Genomic DNA, 17,182 nt, shown 5'->3' with positions numbered 1-17,182 from the left:
CTGTTTATTATTAGCCCGAAAAGCCATGAGTCCTTTTAACAGACTCTGTGTTGCTTCACCGTACTTTAGCCTTTGCCAATGCTCACAACAGCGATAACAAATCCTAGCTATTTTTCGGGCGAAAGCCCTCGATCCTTCGCTACGAGAGCTTCCTTGAATCTGTCACAGCTCAACTTACCTTTCGCACGCTTGTTCAGATCACCACCATGTCGGACCAGGACCTCTACTACCTCCATCGAGCCGAGAGAAAAGGCCATATGCACGGGAGTCCAGCCGTGAACATTCATCGCGTTGGGATTTGCACCGGCTTTGAGTAGCCTCGACATCACCTTCACATGTTTACCAAGACTGGCCCTATGCAGAGCTGTGTTGCCGTCACTGTCGGGTTCATCGACGGTGTACCCCGAGCCCAGCAGAAGACCTACGAGGCTGTCATGACCGGCCTCGGCCGCGATGTGGAGGTTGGTCTGAAAGGGCTCGTCGTCGTCGTCGAGGTCGTTGTCTTCTCCAATGCGGCCATCGACAAAGAGGTTGGGGGTGATTATACGAGTGTTGATTTGTGACTTGCGCTCATGTTAGTGATTCGCCAGCTTTATGACACGTCTCGAAATTTACCGCATCACCGCTGCTTTCAGACCCAGTTTGGGCGCGGCTCGCTCCGATGTCAGGCCACGCGGTTCTGTTTGTGTCTTGATTGGAGTAGAAGCCCCCAGCGTCGTCAGTACTGAAGACCATGGCCTCGGCTGGAGGGTCGTGGGGCCATAGCACAGCGTGACGTGACTGTGTCATAGACGGTGGGAAGTTGAAGTCGGTCATGTTCATGTGCGAGCTGCATGTCACTCAGCCAGATCGCCACGCCATAGCATTGAGAGTATCTTACCGTGGTCGCAACGATGGCGAAATAGGCGAATCTTGAAGTTGGCGGAGCAGCCCTGTAATTGTGACGTCCCCTCGTAGTGTGTTGCCGTCATTGGGGGTCGTCGATGGGGGCATCGGGTCTTGCTCCGACGTCTGTAGTCCAGCTGCGTGAGGGTGAGATAGCCTTCCCTCGCTGCCCCATGCCAGCACATCGTGGTTTGACTGCGGGCGCGGCTGTATAATTGGCCCGCTCGCTGTAGCTGCAGCGGACGGTGCCGCCGCTGTCGTGAATGGCTCTCCTCCATTTTTAGTCGCCTTCTTGCCTGCAGTGCCCGAACGGTCAGTATCAAAGGGCCGAGTAGTCGCAGAAGCCTCAATAATAATAGAGGGCGCGCCTTTGACTCGGACTAGGGCCCGGCCTTGGTTCGGGCCTTCTAGCAGTCTAAATCACTTACTGCGAAAGCGTCGCTGTGCGTGTCGGTTCTGTATCTTTCGCCGTTCCACGGCATCCATGGAGGGTTGCATTGTTACGGCACGGGCAGGAGGCTTGAGCTATATAGCGAGCAAGAATGGCTAAGACTCACGTTAATGACTGCGCACACGTGCAGGGTCTCAGGCACCCGCTGAAGACAGGGCCGAGTGCTGTGGGTGATCTCAGCCTGGCTCGGAGTTTGGCACTACTCTATCTAGCGCCGAGAGCTAACCTTGTTTCGGTATAGACTGATCACGTGATAGCCACGCCGTCAATCAACTACCTAGGTATACAACACACTTCGCATGATGCTATATCTTATTCTATCCACAAGATTACAATGTACACATACACGGTGAGAGCTTCAAAGCAATACTGACGACTATTCAACACATCGCTATCTTGTGTGATGTACCTAAGTGGAGTTGCGAACTCGGAAACTACTCTCCGTACACCATAGGAGAATCATCCAATTCTGAATTTGATTATCTTCCGTGCAATAGCAGGCGACTTTGTTAAGACCGCAGGCGCGTATTTCCATATGCGTGTCGATTTGTAAACACACTCATTGGCAATAAGTACCTGTGAGCATTGGGGGTTGCAGACGAAGGTATGCGCGGCTGAACGCCCAGCGAGGTCGATATAAGGCAATCAGCGAAGGCAATCAGCGTGGCGTTTCTAGCGTTCCAGGCCAGCGGAACTCGTCGAAAGTTGCTCACCCGAAACGTGGAGAGCGGGCCGTCCATTATGTTACACTAATCATGCAAGGTCAGCATCCCATGGAATTGCGGCGTCGTCCGTGCATCAAGTCCACATTTGCAACACAATATCTCTTTGTCTCTGTATCTGCTGACATCTCAGCCGCAATTGCTCGCGCTTGCGATTGACCGAGCTGACAAAGATGGAAGCTGTGTCACATGTGCACGATCCTTCCGTTTTACCTGCAGCTTATCAATTCAGCCAAACATGATCGTAGGTCTACGGTTAAGTAGGCAACTGTGCTAACCACAAGCAAGCCGTACATGTCACCATTCTCTTCACTGTTCTCCTGCTTCAAGTCCGGCAGCTTCAACACAGATCAATCTACTAGCAAAAAGACTTCGAAGTCGTCAACTTCCAGCGACAAGTTCTCCACTATGGCAGGAACAACTTACCTCATCACTGGCGCTGCTAGAGGTACTTCTCACCTACTCTATCAACCGATGTTCAACTAACCATTCTCCAGGTCTCGGAAAGGCAATGGTAGAAACCTACCTGGCGCGCCCAAACAACACCGTCATTGCCGTAGCACGCACCACCAGCTCCGCGGAGTCGCTCAAATCCCTCCCTGCCGGCAAAGACAGCAAGCTCATCGTCACCGCCTACGACAGCCGCGACACCGAAGGCCCGAAGAAGGCCATCGAAGAACTCAAGAGCCAAGGCATCACCACCATCGACACCGTCATCGCCAACGCCGGCATCTCCTCAGACTACGCCCCCGTTGCCTCAGTCTCGCTCGACGTGCTCAAGTCGCACGTCGAAGTAAACGCTTACGGCCCCCTTCTTCTCTTCCAAGCGGTGCTGCCCCTGCTCCTCAAGTCATCCAACCCCAAGTTCGCTGCGCTCGGAACTCCCATCGCTAGCATCACCGGTATGGAGAGCCGTCCGTTCCCCATGGCTGCGTATGGAATGTCCAAAGTCATGTTGCACTGGATGGTTTGCAAGGCGCACTTTGATCACCCGGAGCTTACCGCGTTTGTGCTTGATCCTGGATTCGTGCAGACTGATATGGGTAATGAGGGAGCGAAGACATTCGGTATGGAGAAGGCGTTCATTACTGTTGAGGATAGTGCCAACTTTTTGGTGTCGACGGTAAGCTTTTCGCGAGGCTGCTGTGCAGAGTTGATGCTGACGTTGCGTAGATTGACAAGGCTACGAGGGGGGAGACCTCGGGACACTTTCCCACGATCGAGGGCGGGGACTTCAAGTGGTGATCTGGGTCGCTTTTGCTCACTCGGGATGGTGTCGTCCTAGTCAGTCAAGAGGATTCGAGGTCCAGTATGGGGGATCTATGTAGGTGCAAGCCTAGCACTAGTGCACTGGTTGCGCAACGCCGCTTTCACAATTTGATCCTGCCCTGCCAATCTCAGCGTTCCCATGATACTTCCTCGCACCTTAATTTGTTCCCAGTCCTTTGAGACGTCGAAATGGAGTAACTGAATAGTCTTTTGAGTGTGTATCTCATGCTGAGTGCTTCTGATGCGTCGTAGAAGGGCCATGTCGAAAGTGCCGTAGTCTAGCATCTAGCGTGCACCGCCTCGTGGCTGCCCGCTGTACCCACCCTCGCTACCCATTCACGTAAGAACAACCTTGGAAAGAGCCCATCACCTGCTTTCTTCAATCTTTCCCAGAAATTAGTCTTCTCTCATCTATGAGACTCCCTTCTGGAGGAGCGACGAACGTCGGGCTGGAGTCTAAAAGCTTGCGAGAACGAAAGCTTTCACAAGCTTTGCGACACCTAGGAGGAACTTAGTAGATTCCACACTGGCAGGCTAAGGTGACGCAGAACAAGATAATCCTCAAAGTATGTGTTGGTATGAATTGTGGGTGCTATTAGTGGCTTGTCGTAGTCTATTGGCTCACTGCAGTACCACTGGTACATCGAATAGCAACCAAGGTGCGGTAGAACGTGTGGCTGTGACTCAAGAAGAGGGAAGGCATCCATAAAACATGTGAAGGCGCGACCTGCAGCAGTTCATCTCTCATACAATCCTCAATCCCACAGACACCATGGAATACCCCGACGATCTAGATCTAGAAGGCATGAATGCGCTGGACGAACTGACCGGCGATACCGCGCCATTCGATTCCACTGCCGCCCCCAAGCTGTCGTCCGAGCTAGAAGATTTCATCCGAGCCACCAAGTGTCATACTCCAGCGAATGGAACCCCCAAGCGCAAATCGAGCAAAATGGACTACCTGTTCAAGATCACCGCACCCATTACCCCCACAATCCTCGCATCTGCTGCCATCCTCCCCACTCAACCCAAAATCCACCAAGGGCAAGGCGAAGATGGCGCTGCGACATTCTGTCAGGTCCGCGACATTGACATCCCAACGATCAAAGGATGGCTCGCAATAACCTATCCCACCATCCCACCAACCTTCATCCCTATCAACATCGCACGCAAAGCCCTCTCTCCAGACTCCGCATACCCAACTCTCGGCTACGACACCACACTCCCCCACCGTCGCCCCCAAAACATCACCAGCTCTGAGTACCTCCCAGCACAAAACCAATTCCCAGTCTGGTACTTCTTCTACGGCACCCTAGCCAATCCCTCACACCTAGCCCACCTATTCAACTCGCCACCAGGCCAACAACACACATTACTCCCCGCTATGATCCACTCCGGAAAGATCAGAACGTGGGGTGGCAAGTACAAAGCTTTGGTCGACAATACTGGTACGTGTGTGGAGGGGTGCGCTTACGAGGTTGTGTCGCAGGAGCAGGAGGATGCGCTGAGGGTGTATGAGACGGCGAAGTACGAGGTTGTGAGGGTGGAGATCATGTGTCGGATGGACTTTCGGGCGAGGTTTGTGAGGGGGTTGACGTTTCGGTTTGCGGGGGAGGAGGGGGAGTTGGACGAGGATGAGGGGGAGTCGGATGAGGATGAGTGAGTTGAAGTGGCACCAGTGGGTTAGTTATTCGAGGAGGAGGTTGTTGTGAAGACGCACTAGTGGGGGTGTAGTAACACATTAAACATTCGTAATTGGAAACACCTACATAAAGACAAATGATCAAGGTATAACTCGCCGAAAAGGACACTGCTTCTATGTCCTGAGAATGCCATCTCAAAGATACTCCATGCGCCACGCTGTAAATGCAGACAGAAATGTGTTTGAGAGTCCATCATAGTTCGAAATTGTCCAGCCAGTGCTTGATGACCACCTTACCCTCATTGAAAGAAGGCTTGTTCATGCGTACAACAATGGCCGCATGCGAGTGTCGATGGTTGTGGATGTAGACTGGGTGCTTCGTGAAGCCAACATTGTCCAGCGCTTCAATCATCCCGAATTGTTCTTGTGTGAGAGCTAGTGTGGGAAAAGTGGGTGTTGCGCCCTCCTTTTGCTCTTGTATCGAGTCGACGTCGGATCTGGACTCGTCCTTGCGTGTAGAAGCAGATCCTACGTGTTCGTAGCTCTCACTCAAATATTCTTGGCTCTGGACGTGGTTTGCGTTTTCGTACATGCCCTCAGCTTCTCGTCGTACGGCGTTGATCATGAGTGGTATGCGATAGCGCGCGTAGTCGATGCCCGATCTGCCTTCCTCGTGCAGTCTTATCCGTTGCTGGCTGCGTATAGATTGGAATGCGGAATTGATGAGGAAAGCTGACACGCCGATCGGTACGAGAACCGTCAAAGCTGCGACAATGCCAGTCCTGCCCAGTATTGTCCATGTGCCTTGTACCAGCCGCTGTGATAGCGCTGGAGGCTCTTCTGGCTCCTTGTGCGAGACTGGGTGCTGGCCATCGACAATGACATCTTCGTAGTCTGGGATATAGTTTATCTTGATGTCGTCCGGGTCGACAAAAGGGTCGGTTTGCGAAATACCGGCGGTGTAGTATGTGACTGTTCGATCGTTCACGACGTTCGCGTATAGACTCCGATGCTTGAATTGGGCAAGGCCTCGGATGAAGATGCTTTCGGGGTCCGCAAGTACGGCTAGAAGTGATCTGTCTGTATCCCTAAACTTGTCCACGCCAAAAAGTTGTCTCCCGCTCATGGAGAGTGTTCGGGCACCTAAGACGTTCCAGATGTGGCTGTGGTAGCCTTTGAGGGGTGTTCGTACGCCGAGGTGTGGTGTCGCAAACGTCGTGAAGTTCTGGTGGTGTTAGTAAATAGTACAGGCGCATGATGGAGACACATACGACAGGCTGTATCTTCTCAAAGATGCCTCTGTGGAACAGCAGGCCGATAGCATAGCGTGCTATCAAGCCTCCTAGCGAGTAGCCAACAACACTGATCTTTGTTATGTCGTGCCCAGCCTCAGCGAGCTCCTCCAACTTCCTCTCCACCTCTTCTGCCACGCGCTCGCCACCGGTATCGATGCCATCGTACGTGAAGCTGCCAGCGTTGCGCTTGGCCACGAGGATGTGCAGTTTGTCCTCAGGATATCGTTCGCCTAGAGTGGTGCTGACGTATTTGAGGTGCTCAGGCTTGCCCCAGAGGCTGGGTGTGGTCAGCGACAGTGTTCCTTCTTGTCATGATAAGAGGCGATAAGCGTGCGACGGAGACAGGGACGTACCCATGAACGAGGACACAGAGGTGGTCGGCTTTCTTGGAGGTGCTCATCGAGGTAGACATGTCGAAGGTATCTTAGCTGACCTGGATATTACGGTGGAAGGCGCAGTATTTGTATATCGTTCGGGCGTCCACAAGTCGTCCGAAAGGCGCAGTGTGACCCGAGACGCGCGCGGTCCGAAAAGCAATTCCTATGCGACGAGGGCACTTGTGATGTCGCGGAAAGTGGCGAGTTTGTCAGGATATGATGTGTAGATGCGCAGGTTCACTCAAGCAAAATTGCGCATATATTTATGGGTATTGACGCTGGCTGGAGGGTGAAAGGGAGGCGGCCTTGAGATGCGCGCAGGTTGCATCACCGCGTCATGACGGAATTAAGGCGGATCGCCGTCGCAAGTTCGCCCGCCCGCGTCCGTGGGCCCTGCGTCTAGCGCTAAACATCTACAGGGCTGAGACGCGCATCTCACCTCATCCCTCACCTTCACCGTCTAGTCCGCTCTAGCTCTTTCGGGACAGCTGGAGCTCATACTGGAGCTGCTGGTAATTCTGGGGCAGCGCCTCTGTACAACACTGCCCTTCGTGAAGCTACAAGAAGACTCTTAACGCGCAGGCTGTCGTACCAGCCGCCTTTGCATCTACATCTATCTTTCTCTGCGCAATGAGATGTTGATTGCTTAACCGTCACTCCCTCATACCGTGGCAACACCGTGCAATCAAACGTGTGGCTGGTGTCAGACCCAAGACCATTTCTCATACATCGCATCCATTGGCTGTATAGCTCTTCGTCAGCTCTAGCCTGGCACCTCATACAAGAAAAACATTGAACAGGTCTGCAGACTACATTAAAACAAGAACTTACAAAGTAGGTCAGCTAACGTCAACGTAGGCTCTAGAGTGTTCAGTGTTCTCATAAGATAGCGTGCTGGTAGGTCACAGGCGCATACAGCTTGGCATTGTACTTACTTACAGGAAAGAACACGTCGCAAGCGAAGCAATCATGTGGCCTTCAGTACCAGCTTACAGGAGCTTTGCCAATATAGCATGTCCTTCGGGTGCAAAGTGTGACCTGCCTCACTGCATCTTCGGTCACGATTCTACAAAACCCACTAGAACACGATCTCCATCGCCAGCTGCAGCAACATATGATTCGGAGCCAATCGCGAAGAGACTGAAGCTTGACCACGACAAGACAGCACCCACTATCACCAAGCCTACGTCGGCCCAGAACACGCCCGATGTCTCGGTCAGCACGGACATACCCAAGACCAAGACACAGACAACAAGCAATGGGTCTGCGGCTGCTGACCCTGCCCTTTCTAAGGCATCTGTCGCAAATGCCACTACCTCTACTCTACCTAGGTCTGCCACACGGCCAGTATCACCACCTCCGGCTGGAACCGCGCCCAAAGCTGCCGTCAAACCCGATGCTCCTGTTACTTTGATGCCACGCAAACTCAACAAAGAACCAGCCACCTTCACCAAACGGGTTGCTTTGCTCAAGGCATTACATTCCTACATGAAGCCGCAGAACGATAAGCTCCTCAAAGCAGTCAAGCCTGAGATCAAAGCCCTGCATCTATCCGCAAACCAGCTCAACAAGCTAGCAGTTGACGAAGAAGAAAGGATAGCTACATCAAACCCCTCGGTATACGAGAACATTCTCAAGCAGCGATTGGTCAAGTTAAAAGGCATGCCGGCAGAGGAATGGGTAAAGGAACGGCGCGATGCGGTAGCCAAGGAGAGTGGAGAGCCACCAAAGAAAGCACCACCTAAGAGGATAGACACGGGTCTTACAGCGAAAGAAGAGATGACATTTCTCCCCAGGCTTGTGTGCCCGCAGGATGGATTAGACCAGCACGGCTATGTGACCAAGGTACCTGCTGAGGCCGATCTCAACGAGACGAAGTTGGCGCTCGAAGCAGCTGGCGGCTGGGAACAGTGTGACCGTTGCAGCACTCGATTCCAGGTCTTCTCGGAGCGGCGAGAAGAAGATGGGGCGCTCACAACGGGAGGGCAGTGCAAGCATCACTGGGGGAGGCGCGTTTTTCCAAGAAAAACAAGAGGCGTCGCCCCAGAGCCTACAAAGTTCAGTTGCTGCAATGGGGAGGTAGGATCACCGGGCTGCACTACGCATCCTACTCATGTGTACAACGTCAAAGATCCAAATCGGCTGTCACTCATCATGCCCTTTGTCGAAACGCCCGAGAACGACAAGGTACCGAAGGACACCGCTGTTTGCTTCGACTGCGAGATGGGCTATACGACCAATGGCCTTGAGATGCTTCGTCTCACAGTCATTACATGGCCACAACACAAACCTCTCGTCGATGTACTGGTCCGCCCACTTGGACATGTATTGGACTTCAACACCCGTTTCTCTGGCATCACCGCAGATCAATTCCTGAACGCGAAGCCATATGATCCAGACAACCCAAAACCTGTGCGTAAAGACCTCCGTATCGTCGAATCACCCCACGCAGCGAGAGACCTCTTTCTCTCTCACGTCTCTCCCACCACCCCTGTCCTCGGTCATGCGCTCGAAAACGATCTCAACACCATTCGCCTCGTTCACCCCACCATCATCGATACCGTACTCCTGTATCCAAACCCAAGTGGCCTCCCCTTCCGCTTCGGCCTGCGAAAGCTGGCGTCCGACCACCTCGGCGAGCAGATCCAGCAGGGAGGCGCTGCCGGCCACGACAGCTACGAGGATGCGCGTACGACAGGCGAACTGGTCCGATGCAAGATCAAGGAGAGGTGGAAGCTTCTCAAGATCGATGGCTGGCAGATTAGAGACGACGGCGTGTATCCGCCTATGCCATCTGAGAAGCCGCCGGAGCATGCGCCAGTGGCGCCATCCATGGTTCCGGAGGCGAAGATGGCGGTTCTGGAAGGAAATCCGGCGCAGAAGAGGAAGGCGGAGGATGAGAAGGGTGACGAAGAGGCGGAAGTGAAGGAGCAGGGATGAAGATGCGGTGGTAGTGCGGTTACTGGTGTGCGGGACGAGAAGTGAGGATGAGCGGTTTGGTGATATGATTGGATATGTATATATGCATGGTATTGCAGTATAGCACGAGATGACTTCCTCATCCTCTACCTGTCCCGGAGACCACCCCATGGTTAACAGAGCTCCAGCCCTTGTCCATCCATGACTTGCCTGATTTCTGGTATATCTCATGGTCTTCCCCTGGCGCGTGTGATGGGGCTGTCTATAATCATCATCCTCGTCGTCGCCTCTTCAACGCTCATCGCGTCTTCCCTCTCCTCCCCAGTCTTCCGCGTCGCACCTCCCAGCCTTGCAGATCTGCACTTAGAAATTGCTACTCCCCATACCTCTCCTCAGCCCACCTTCTCCCTATCCAACCCCTGCACGCCCTCCAACCCCTCCTTCGTAGCCTCATACACAACATCCGTGTCTAAATCCTTCATCACCCCTATCACAACGCCTATGCTCTCGATGAACCCGTTTACGGCAACGCGCAACATCCGGTTTGTGGTTGCTGCGTAGTTTACTTGTAGGACGCTTTGTTCTGTGGATAGAGATGGGGATGAGGGTGGTGTGGTGAGCGTGAATGCGCGGCGGACGAGGGGTGAGAGTTCGGCGTCGACGGAGAGGGCGCGGGAGGCGGTTGAGGCGAGGTGGGGGGTTGGGAAGGGGATCTTTAGAGTGCTGGGGTCGTGTTAGGGGTGTGAATGGCATCTGAGATGGACTGGAAGCGTACAGGGTGCAAGGGAAGTCCTCTGCTTTCCAGTCTTTCTCGTCGGCCATATTGCTGTGCCGCTCGTGGTCTTTGTCTGCGTTGCAATGTCTGTGGCGTTGAACAAATATGTGTTCGAGTATGGTAGACCTATCCGGTACCTCTGACAATCTTTGATGTCGATTGCGGCACGATGCGCGTTCAAGGATGCTAGCCTGGGCCGGTCTTCGCGATGAGGCTCAAATCGCGAAATGTGGGGGAGGGGTAGATGCCACCCCAATGCGGTAAGGCGCGTCAGATGGAGCTATGACCCGCATGCCGCCAGCCATGCCAGGTACAATTGGAGAGAGCGTCATACATCATCATTGCTAGCTGAAATGTGCAATCGCGTCATGCGTCATTTGCTTTTGCATACCTCGGTTTCTCCAAGGCTTCTGCTTCCTTACATCCATCCACCCTGACTTCAATCATCAAATCGACCCAATTGACACATACACAACCTCACCTTCAACCCTCACCACCTACGTAATAGACAGCTCGAAGCTCGACGAGCCAACCCACCATGTTCCGCAACAGCATGATTCGGTCCACAAAGACCCTCCGCCTCACCGCCCCATCCGCACGCCCTTTCTCCCTCTCGACCTCAAGACGCGTCGAGCAATACCCCAACAACCTAAGCACCAACTCAAAGACCAAGACGGACAAATACGACAGCGATAGCCCGCACGCGGTACAAGAGAAGGTCAAGCAGGGCGACACACACAACGTCCAGGAGAGCAATGCAAAGGCAGGCATAGAGTGAGTGGTTTCCAGCAACATACATACGGGGATGGAAGGCAATGAACGTGGCTTTATCGCAACATACGGCTAATACCATGAAGCAGCGCACAAAAAGAGGGCAGCGGTGGTCATGCGACTGAAGGAAAGGACTCGGCTGGTGGGAAGGAAAAGGCGAAGAAAGAGTTTCCCGAGGCGCCCGACCCAGCTATTGGTATGCAGGACGAGAGGGGTGGACGGGGTGGTTAAGTGTGCCTAGGCGTGCCGGGGTACGATGTAGTCTTCGAGCGTGTGTGCCTACGCTTGTCGATAAGCCTGCTCGTCTGCCTGGTGTTGTGTTCGATCAAGATCACAGGTTATGGTGTTATGTTCGGTCGAAGATCAATAACCTGTGATCTTGATCGAACATCTCGCCGGGCAGATGAGTAGACTTGTTGACACGCGTGGGTGCATACAAAGAAACTGTATTGGAGGACGAGACTAGAACGAAGGCAGAGCATGTTGCTCGAACTCTAGGAATCAACATAATACGAAGAGATATTGCCAAGTCTGCGGATCCTACCATGGTGGCTTGTTGGTGTGAAGTATCGGACAGCTACAAGATGCATCACTACCACTCAGAATCGGATACTGACACTGATCCGGCGATCCTCGTCGTACTATCCGCTGTATGTTTTGTCGCTTCGTACATTCCAAAACATTTCGCAAGGGACGAATAAAGGAAAGTCCATGCGGCCTACCCAACGACCTACCAGACGATACGAACATGAAAGAAACCTCGACTAACCAACACAGGAAATGCACTCGCAACTCCATCATTCACTGTAGGTAGATGAATACTCGGATCAACGTGCCTGTAGAAATAGTCCAGCACAGCGACCCATCAGCTCCATCAATCCACACTCACTCTTCTCTACACCACTCCACTCAACTCAACTCTACTCAACTCCACAGCAGAGAAAGCACTCAACCAGTTACCGGAATCATGAAGTTCCCAACCCTCTTCCTCGTTGCCCTCACCACTGTCGCCACGGCCAACCCCATCATCTCCCTCGAACTAGCAGAGCGCCAGATCATGACCGACAACCCAAGCAACATCTGCGGAACATGTGCTCTCGTCATCGATCTCTACACCAAGGTACGTCTCCTATCCCATCATTTCCCCTCCCCAGAACCGATACCACTCATTACTTGTAACCCAAACATTTCGAAACCCTACCACTTGCCCACCCCACCCCATACCTCCAAACAACCCATTCTGACAATTTCCTCCCATAGGTAAACCACTGCCTCCCCAGGGAAGTAAGAAAGAAGACAGGTGCTTGTTACGATGAACAGGTGTGCAAGGCTGTTAAGAAGAATTTGCTGTGCAAGGGCGCGTGTGGGTACAGCTGTATGGGGGTGTGATGGGCGCGCTGGTTTGTTCGGGGGGTGGTGGTGGTACGAGGGGTGGTACGTGTGCGTCCGGAGTAGCTTTTAAGGGATTGGTGGGGGACTTGTTTGTTAAGCTTGTGGGGATGGTTGGATGAACTGGGCGGGTGGATATCTGGGCTGGGTGATTGTGATAGTGATGGGGATGTGATGGATACATCTTGACGAGTTGTCTGTTGCTTTCTTCCGCTCGCTTGGATATAGCCTTCCAGATTGTTACCTTTATCTACGTTCCCTTCTCTACAAGTTTACTTCCCCCTATATCCTCATTCTAGTTCCAGTATCAACAATCGCCATCGTGAACATGCCTCGTCTCGCATCCTCGACAGCCCTCTTCTTCCTCTTCGTTACGACAATCGTCGTTGCGCACCTCCTCGCCGCAACCCCTCCCCTCGACCAGCCAATTCCCAATCCCCCGTCTTTCCCACCAATTTACTACAAAGAACCGGGCGCGAATGCCCCTAGGCGTGAGGCGCACACATGCAGATACCATACCGGATACAACTGCTAGAGTAAGTCTCAAAGTGTTCCGATGCCAGCTAAAAATACAGCATGCTGCACTAGGGAGGTAACAAAGGGAAATGAGCTGATGTCAATACAGTGCTGTTGTGACAATGCTACTGAACGTAGTTGAGAGTACGAGTGCGTGGCTTGCGGACAGGATCTTTGGTATATGGATGAGTAGCTTTGGGTGCGACGCAGGCTAGATTGGCTGATGTTGGGGACGAGGGACTGTAACATGTCGAATCTATGTCTGACACTGGTTGCTCTCCAGGACTATCGAGGGGAGATGAGGGGTATGGAAAGATCCTCCGCTGATGTCATTTCTGCTGTAGAGTAGATGGCTCCCATCGTAATAGCAAGCTTATGATAGTCGCTGTACATGATGAAAGTCTGCACGTACTCCCGATCCATCAAGATACCGATCGTCCTGCATAACACCCACCCTTCACTCCTGCAGTACCTTGGTGACCCTTAGATTGACGCCGAAGTTGTAATTCTTGTCAAAAGCCAGACCAAAGTCTCGATCAGGCGTGATGTTCTCAATAGAGGAATCTACAAGCTCCAGGTCGAAGTTCTGAACCATGGCAGCGATAGTGAGGTACATTTCTGCGTATGCGAGGCTAAACTCCGTTAGTATGGCTTCAACGTACAACATGGCATGACGTCTTACTTGATGCCGAGGCAAGCTCGGCTACCCTTTGAGAAGGTAACGAGATACTTGTCGAGGTATTCTCCACGGGCTTTGGCTTCGATCCATCGCTCGGGTCGGAAGATGTGAGGATCTGGGAATACGTCGGGGTGGTTGTTGAGTAGATACGGGGATGCGCCGATGATGGTCTTGGTAGTGTCAGACAATTAAAGCCCCAAAATGAGTGTCATACTTACACCAGATGGGATGAGCAGGTCCTTGTAGGGAATAGGCTCAACGACCACGCGTGGAAAGCGGCCTGTGAAGCAACACTGGAAGCGGAGTGACTCGTTGATGACCGCCGTCTAGTATGTGTAAGTTGTTACGACTGAGTGTGGCAATCGACGACTTACCAGATACGGCAGAGCCTCGAGCTCAGTCAAGGTCGACGTAGAGTGCGACTCCAGCTCCGCTCGCAGCTTCGCCAATATACCGGGATACGTGAGCAAATAGCACATCGCACAAGTCAGAAACCGAGCCGTAGTATCTACACCAGCGAACAAGATAAGCGTGCCCTCATCCTTCAATCGTCGCAGCGTCTTTTCTTCCTCAGGAACCTTAGAACTGAGTAGCGCATCGAATATCGTCCTAGGCTTGGCTGGCTCCATTCCTTCTTGGCTTTTCTTCAGCGCCTCGATGGAGTACCTGGTGATTCGGCTGTCGAAGTCCAACCAGCTGACGATGGACGGGTTAATACGGGTGATCAACCAGGCCGGAATACGCACCAGAACCGCATCCATGGCCGGGAAGAATTTGCGCAGGTTTAAAGTCAACGCTACGCCTTTGACGTCTCGCTGGAGCTCACACGGTAATCCAGGCTTATCGAGGTCGCCGAAACTCTCTCCGTACGCGTAGTGCGAGATGATGTCAACCGCGAGGCTGCCAAACATGAGATGTCCGATGAGTGTCTCTTCTGTACGATAGGCCTGTTTCATCAGCATGACCAACTTATCGACTTTTGACTGGACAACATTCTCGAGATCCGAGATAGACTTCTTGGAGAACATGTTGGCAATGTAACCCCGCCGTTGTCGGTGCAGGTCATGGTCTTTGGTGGAGACTACAGACGTAGCTACGGTTTGTGAGAGCTCGGGGTGCTCTGCAGAGGCAGAGGTACGAAGTCAGTATATGTCTCACGTGCACTTTGTACAGTCAAAACTTACTGTTCATTTTCCGCCCAGCGCCTGAGTACACCTCGGTATAGAAGAAGGGATCGTTCAGTGAGAGATGGTCCGGATTGACTCGTACGAGGGGGCCTGCGTGCCATCAGCCAATGCTTTTTGTGTGAATTGCGTCTCGTCGCTAGTACCTACCATATTTCTCATGCATTTGGATGACCTTTTTGAGATACTGCCCACCTTGGAGGACGTCGAAGTAGAACTCCGCCAGATATGACGCTGTCGCCCACCTCGGACCGGGAAAGTGAGCCAAGGGGTGAAAGAAGACATTGTAGATAATCTTGCTGGACCAGTACGTGAAGGCAACTGCGAACAAGCCTTTGACTATGGTGAGTAGATCAAGATTCATACTTGAGGCCAATCGACAGTCGTCGTGATCGCGTTAGTGCTTGAGGAGGTAAGGAGGACACACAAAGTGCTCAACGTGCGTGGTAGAAAGAATGGTAGATAAGAATTTTGAGGGTTACACGACAATCACACGGCAAGACTGCGCCACATCCGAAAAGGGAAGGGCCCTCCCTTCACTGCTCCTTGACAGCCCTGCGTTTGCGTATGCGCACGGCTATTTTCTCCTTCGGACGCACCAGTCCAAAAGCCGACTCCCGCAACTCAGGCATCGCTGCATCGATCAAATCCGGATCGCATAGCTGTATCTCGAACTCGTTGAATAGAACAGCCATAGTCGCTGCTTGCATGGCTCTGAAATAATGGCTAGCAAGGTCGAACGCCATCTTGTCACCGATTGCAGGGAGCAGCAGCTCGAGATCTTGCGCGTCGAATCTCGCCTCATTCATGATGCTACCGCGGCTCTTTCGCTGACCCTGTGCCCGTGAAGTGTCTTTCTCGGCGATCAAGAAGCGTTCAGCCCAGAACTCCTCCAATGGTTTTTCGACAGTGCGTGGCCGCGCGTTTGCCCACACTTTCGTGTTCAATGCGAAATCCCGCGAGAACGAAATTGCATTGCAATCTTTGGGAAGTATCCACTCGCTGTCAAGGGCAACATCAGCCCTTGGGATAGATATCCTATACTTTGCCACACGGAGACGGCTGACCTCTGCCTGCAGAGACTGGAAGAGAGGCCTAGTTAGAATTCCATTCACATCATACGCGGCCGCTTTTGCTGGCTTGCTTGCGGAGACCATCGCAGTGATTTGTTCGGCTAGGTTTGGTTTGCGTAGCGATTCGATCGTGGTCCAAATGGCGCAAGGGACCAATTCCACATTCGAGCTATGAGCAGGTCAGCACGACTGTACGAACCACGGTAATAGTTTCACGGAGCATGCCTACTAGTGCATTACGTCTAACATCTCCGCGATTCTTGCCTCAGAAGGTAGCTGGCTGCTCGCAATCATGTCATCAAGTTCTTGGATGAACTTCGAACCCCTATGCCCATCCAGATCTGCGTCGTCAGGTCCAGTCTTCGCGAATTCGGTACCACTGTGATTGACTTTCAGCCACTTTTCGACGCCCTGCCATAGCCGGTCGAGCGACTCTTTGTAAGGTGGGGTCCTGAACAAATCATCTGTTGATAAGAAGCCTTGGATAGCTTCTTCGAACTTCCAGTAGTCTTTTATGAGGCCAGGATACTGCTTGAGGATGGCGGAGCCAAAGAGCAATTCCACAGAGCACCTTGTAAGGACTTGCTCGAGGAACGACCAGACGTCTTCTATCTGGGTCCAGCTGCTGACTTGAAACATCTTATCGTTCATGGTACGCGACAAGATATCGGTATACAGGTTGGTCATGGTGGCCAGCGAGCTGCCTTCCAGATACTTGCATGTTGTCACGCCACGCTCAAAGCTAACATCTCGCATGTGGGCAGCGGCGTCGTCATACTTCTTCTCAAGGTCTTTGCGAGAGAGTACAATTACTTCGTGCATATTCCTCCTTGTGATGACTGGCCTACATGCTTGCATGGCCTTCTTCACATGTTCCGGGTCTCGAAGAACGACGAAATTCAAGACGAGGAACGGCGCGAACCGTCCATATTCTTCACTAAGATGTGTCAGTACTCTTCCAACCACTATCACATGAGGGAATTTACATCAGCTTCGCGAAGTACTTCTGCGTTCCATTGAACACAAAACCGAGATAATGGGAAGCTATTAGAACAGAGTAGGGAATCGATGGTGGTAATTTCCCTGACGACTCCTTGTCCTTAACGACTGAGTAGAAAATGGATGTTGTAAGATAGTAAGTCAACGCAGGTGCGATGATCAGCAGGGCGAGTATGAGTACGAGGAGCAACATTGCGGCTGTGATGGAGATGGGATGGATCGAGGTACCTCCAGGG

The 17,182-nt window shown here is 52.6% G+C and overlaps 9 protein-coding genes across 9 annotated transcripts; 4 read left to right on the top strand and 5 right to left on the bottom strand.

The window, feature by feature from the left end:
- Nucleotides 1–2,466: 2,466 nt before the first annotated feature.
- On the top strand, nt 2,467–3,303 carry J4E92_001404 (uncharacterized protein; the record flags this gene model as incomplete). The annotated part of the gene is made up of 3 exons (XM_051492816.1): nt 2,467–2,506; nt 2,556–3,181; nt 3,232–3,303. The coding sequence occupies 3 exons, from the start codon at nt 2,467–2,469 to the stop codon at nt 3,301–3,303; spliced, it is 738 nt and encodes a 245-aa protein (XP_051358328.1).
- Nucleotides 3,304–4,099: 796 nt separating this feature from the next.
- J4E92_001403 (uncharacterized protein) lies at nt 4,100–4,990 on the top strand (the record flags this gene model as incomplete). The annotated part of the gene is made up of 1 exon (XM_051492815.1): nt 4,100–4,990. The coding sequence occupies one exon, from the start codon at nt 4,100–4,102 to the stop codon at nt 4,988–4,990; it is 891 nt and encodes a 296-aa protein (XP_051358327.1).
- Nucleotides 4,991–5,222: 232 nt separating this feature from the next.
- Nucleotides 5,223–6,225, bottom strand: J4E92_001402 (uncharacterized protein; the record flags this gene model as incomplete). The annotated part of the gene is made up of 2 exons (XM_051492814.1): nt 5,223–6,132; nt 6,218–6,225. 2 exons carry the CDS (start codon nt 6,223–6,225, stop codon nt 5,223–5,225), a joined length of 918 nt encoding a protein of 305 aa, XP_051358326.1.
- Nucleotides 6,226–7,610: 1,385 nt separating this feature from the next.
- Nucleotides 7,611–9,581, top strand: J4E92_001401 (uncharacterized protein; the record flags this gene model as incomplete). Its single annotated transcript, XM_051492813.1, has 1 exon — nt 7,611–9,581. The coding sequence occupies one exon, from the start codon at nt 7,611–7,613 to the stop codon at nt 9,579–9,581; it is 1,971 nt and encodes a 656-aa protein (XP_051358325.1).
- Nucleotides 9,582–10,873: 1,292 nt separating this feature from the next.
- On the top strand, nt 10,874–11,337 carry J4E92_001400 (uncharacterized protein; the record flags this gene model as incomplete). Its single annotated transcript, XM_051492812.1, has 2 exons — nt 10,874–11,109; nt 11,196–11,337. 2 exons carry the CDS (start codon nt 10,874–10,876, stop codon nt 11,335–11,337), a joined length of 378 nt encoding a protein of 125 aa, XP_051358324.1.
- Nucleotides 11,338–13,468: 2,131 nt separating this feature from the next.
- On the bottom strand, nt 13,469–13,678 carry J4E92_001399 (uncharacterized protein; the record flags this gene model as incomplete). Its single annotated transcript, XM_051492811.1, has 2 exons — nt 13,469–13,643; nt 13,674–13,678. 2 exons carry the CDS (start codon nt 13,676–13,678, stop codon nt 13,469–13,471), a joined length of 180 nt encoding a protein of 59 aa, XP_051358323.1.
- Nucleotides 13,679–14,016: 338 nt separating this feature from the next.
- J4E92_001398 (uncharacterized protein) lies at nt 14,017–14,881 on the bottom strand (the record flags this gene model as incomplete). Its single annotated transcript, XM_051492810.1, has 2 exons — nt 14,017–14,810; nt 14,875–14,881. The coding sequence occupies 2 exons, from the start codon at nt 14,879–14,881 to the stop codon at nt 14,017–14,019; spliced, it is 801 nt and encodes a 266-aa protein (XP_051358322.1).
- Nucleotides 14,882–15,410: 529 nt separating this feature from the next.
- Nucleotides 15,411–15,994, bottom strand: J4E92_001397 (uncharacterized protein; the record flags this gene model as incomplete). The annotated part of the gene is made up of 2 exons (XM_051492809.1): nt 15,411–15,969; nt 15,990–15,994. The coding sequence occupies 2 exons, from the start codon at nt 15,992–15,994 to the stop codon at nt 15,411–15,413; spliced, it is 564 nt and encodes a 187-aa protein (XP_051358321.1).
- Nucleotides 15,995–16,175: 181 nt separating this feature from the next.
- J4E92_001396 (uncharacterized protein) lies at nt 16,176–16,703 on the bottom strand (the record flags this gene model as incomplete). Its single annotated transcript, XM_051492808.1, has 2 exons — nt 16,176–16,661; nt 16,695–16,703. 2 exons carry the CDS (start codon nt 16,701–16,703, stop codon nt 16,176–16,178), a joined length of 495 nt encoding a protein of 164 aa, XP_051358320.1.
- Between the last annotated feature and the right edge of the window lie 479 nt (nt 16,704–17,182).

This window comes from Alternaria infectoria (assembly GCF_024043175.1).
Source record: "Alternaria infectoria strain BMP 0036 chromosome Unknown scaffold_1, whole genome shotgun sequence".
Taxonomy (NCBI): domain Eukaryota; kingdom Fungi; phylum Ascomycota; class Dothideomycetes; order Pleosporales; family Pleosporaceae; genus Alternaria; species Alternaria infectoria.
This window is presented reverse-complemented; position numbering and strand designations above follow the sequence as displayed.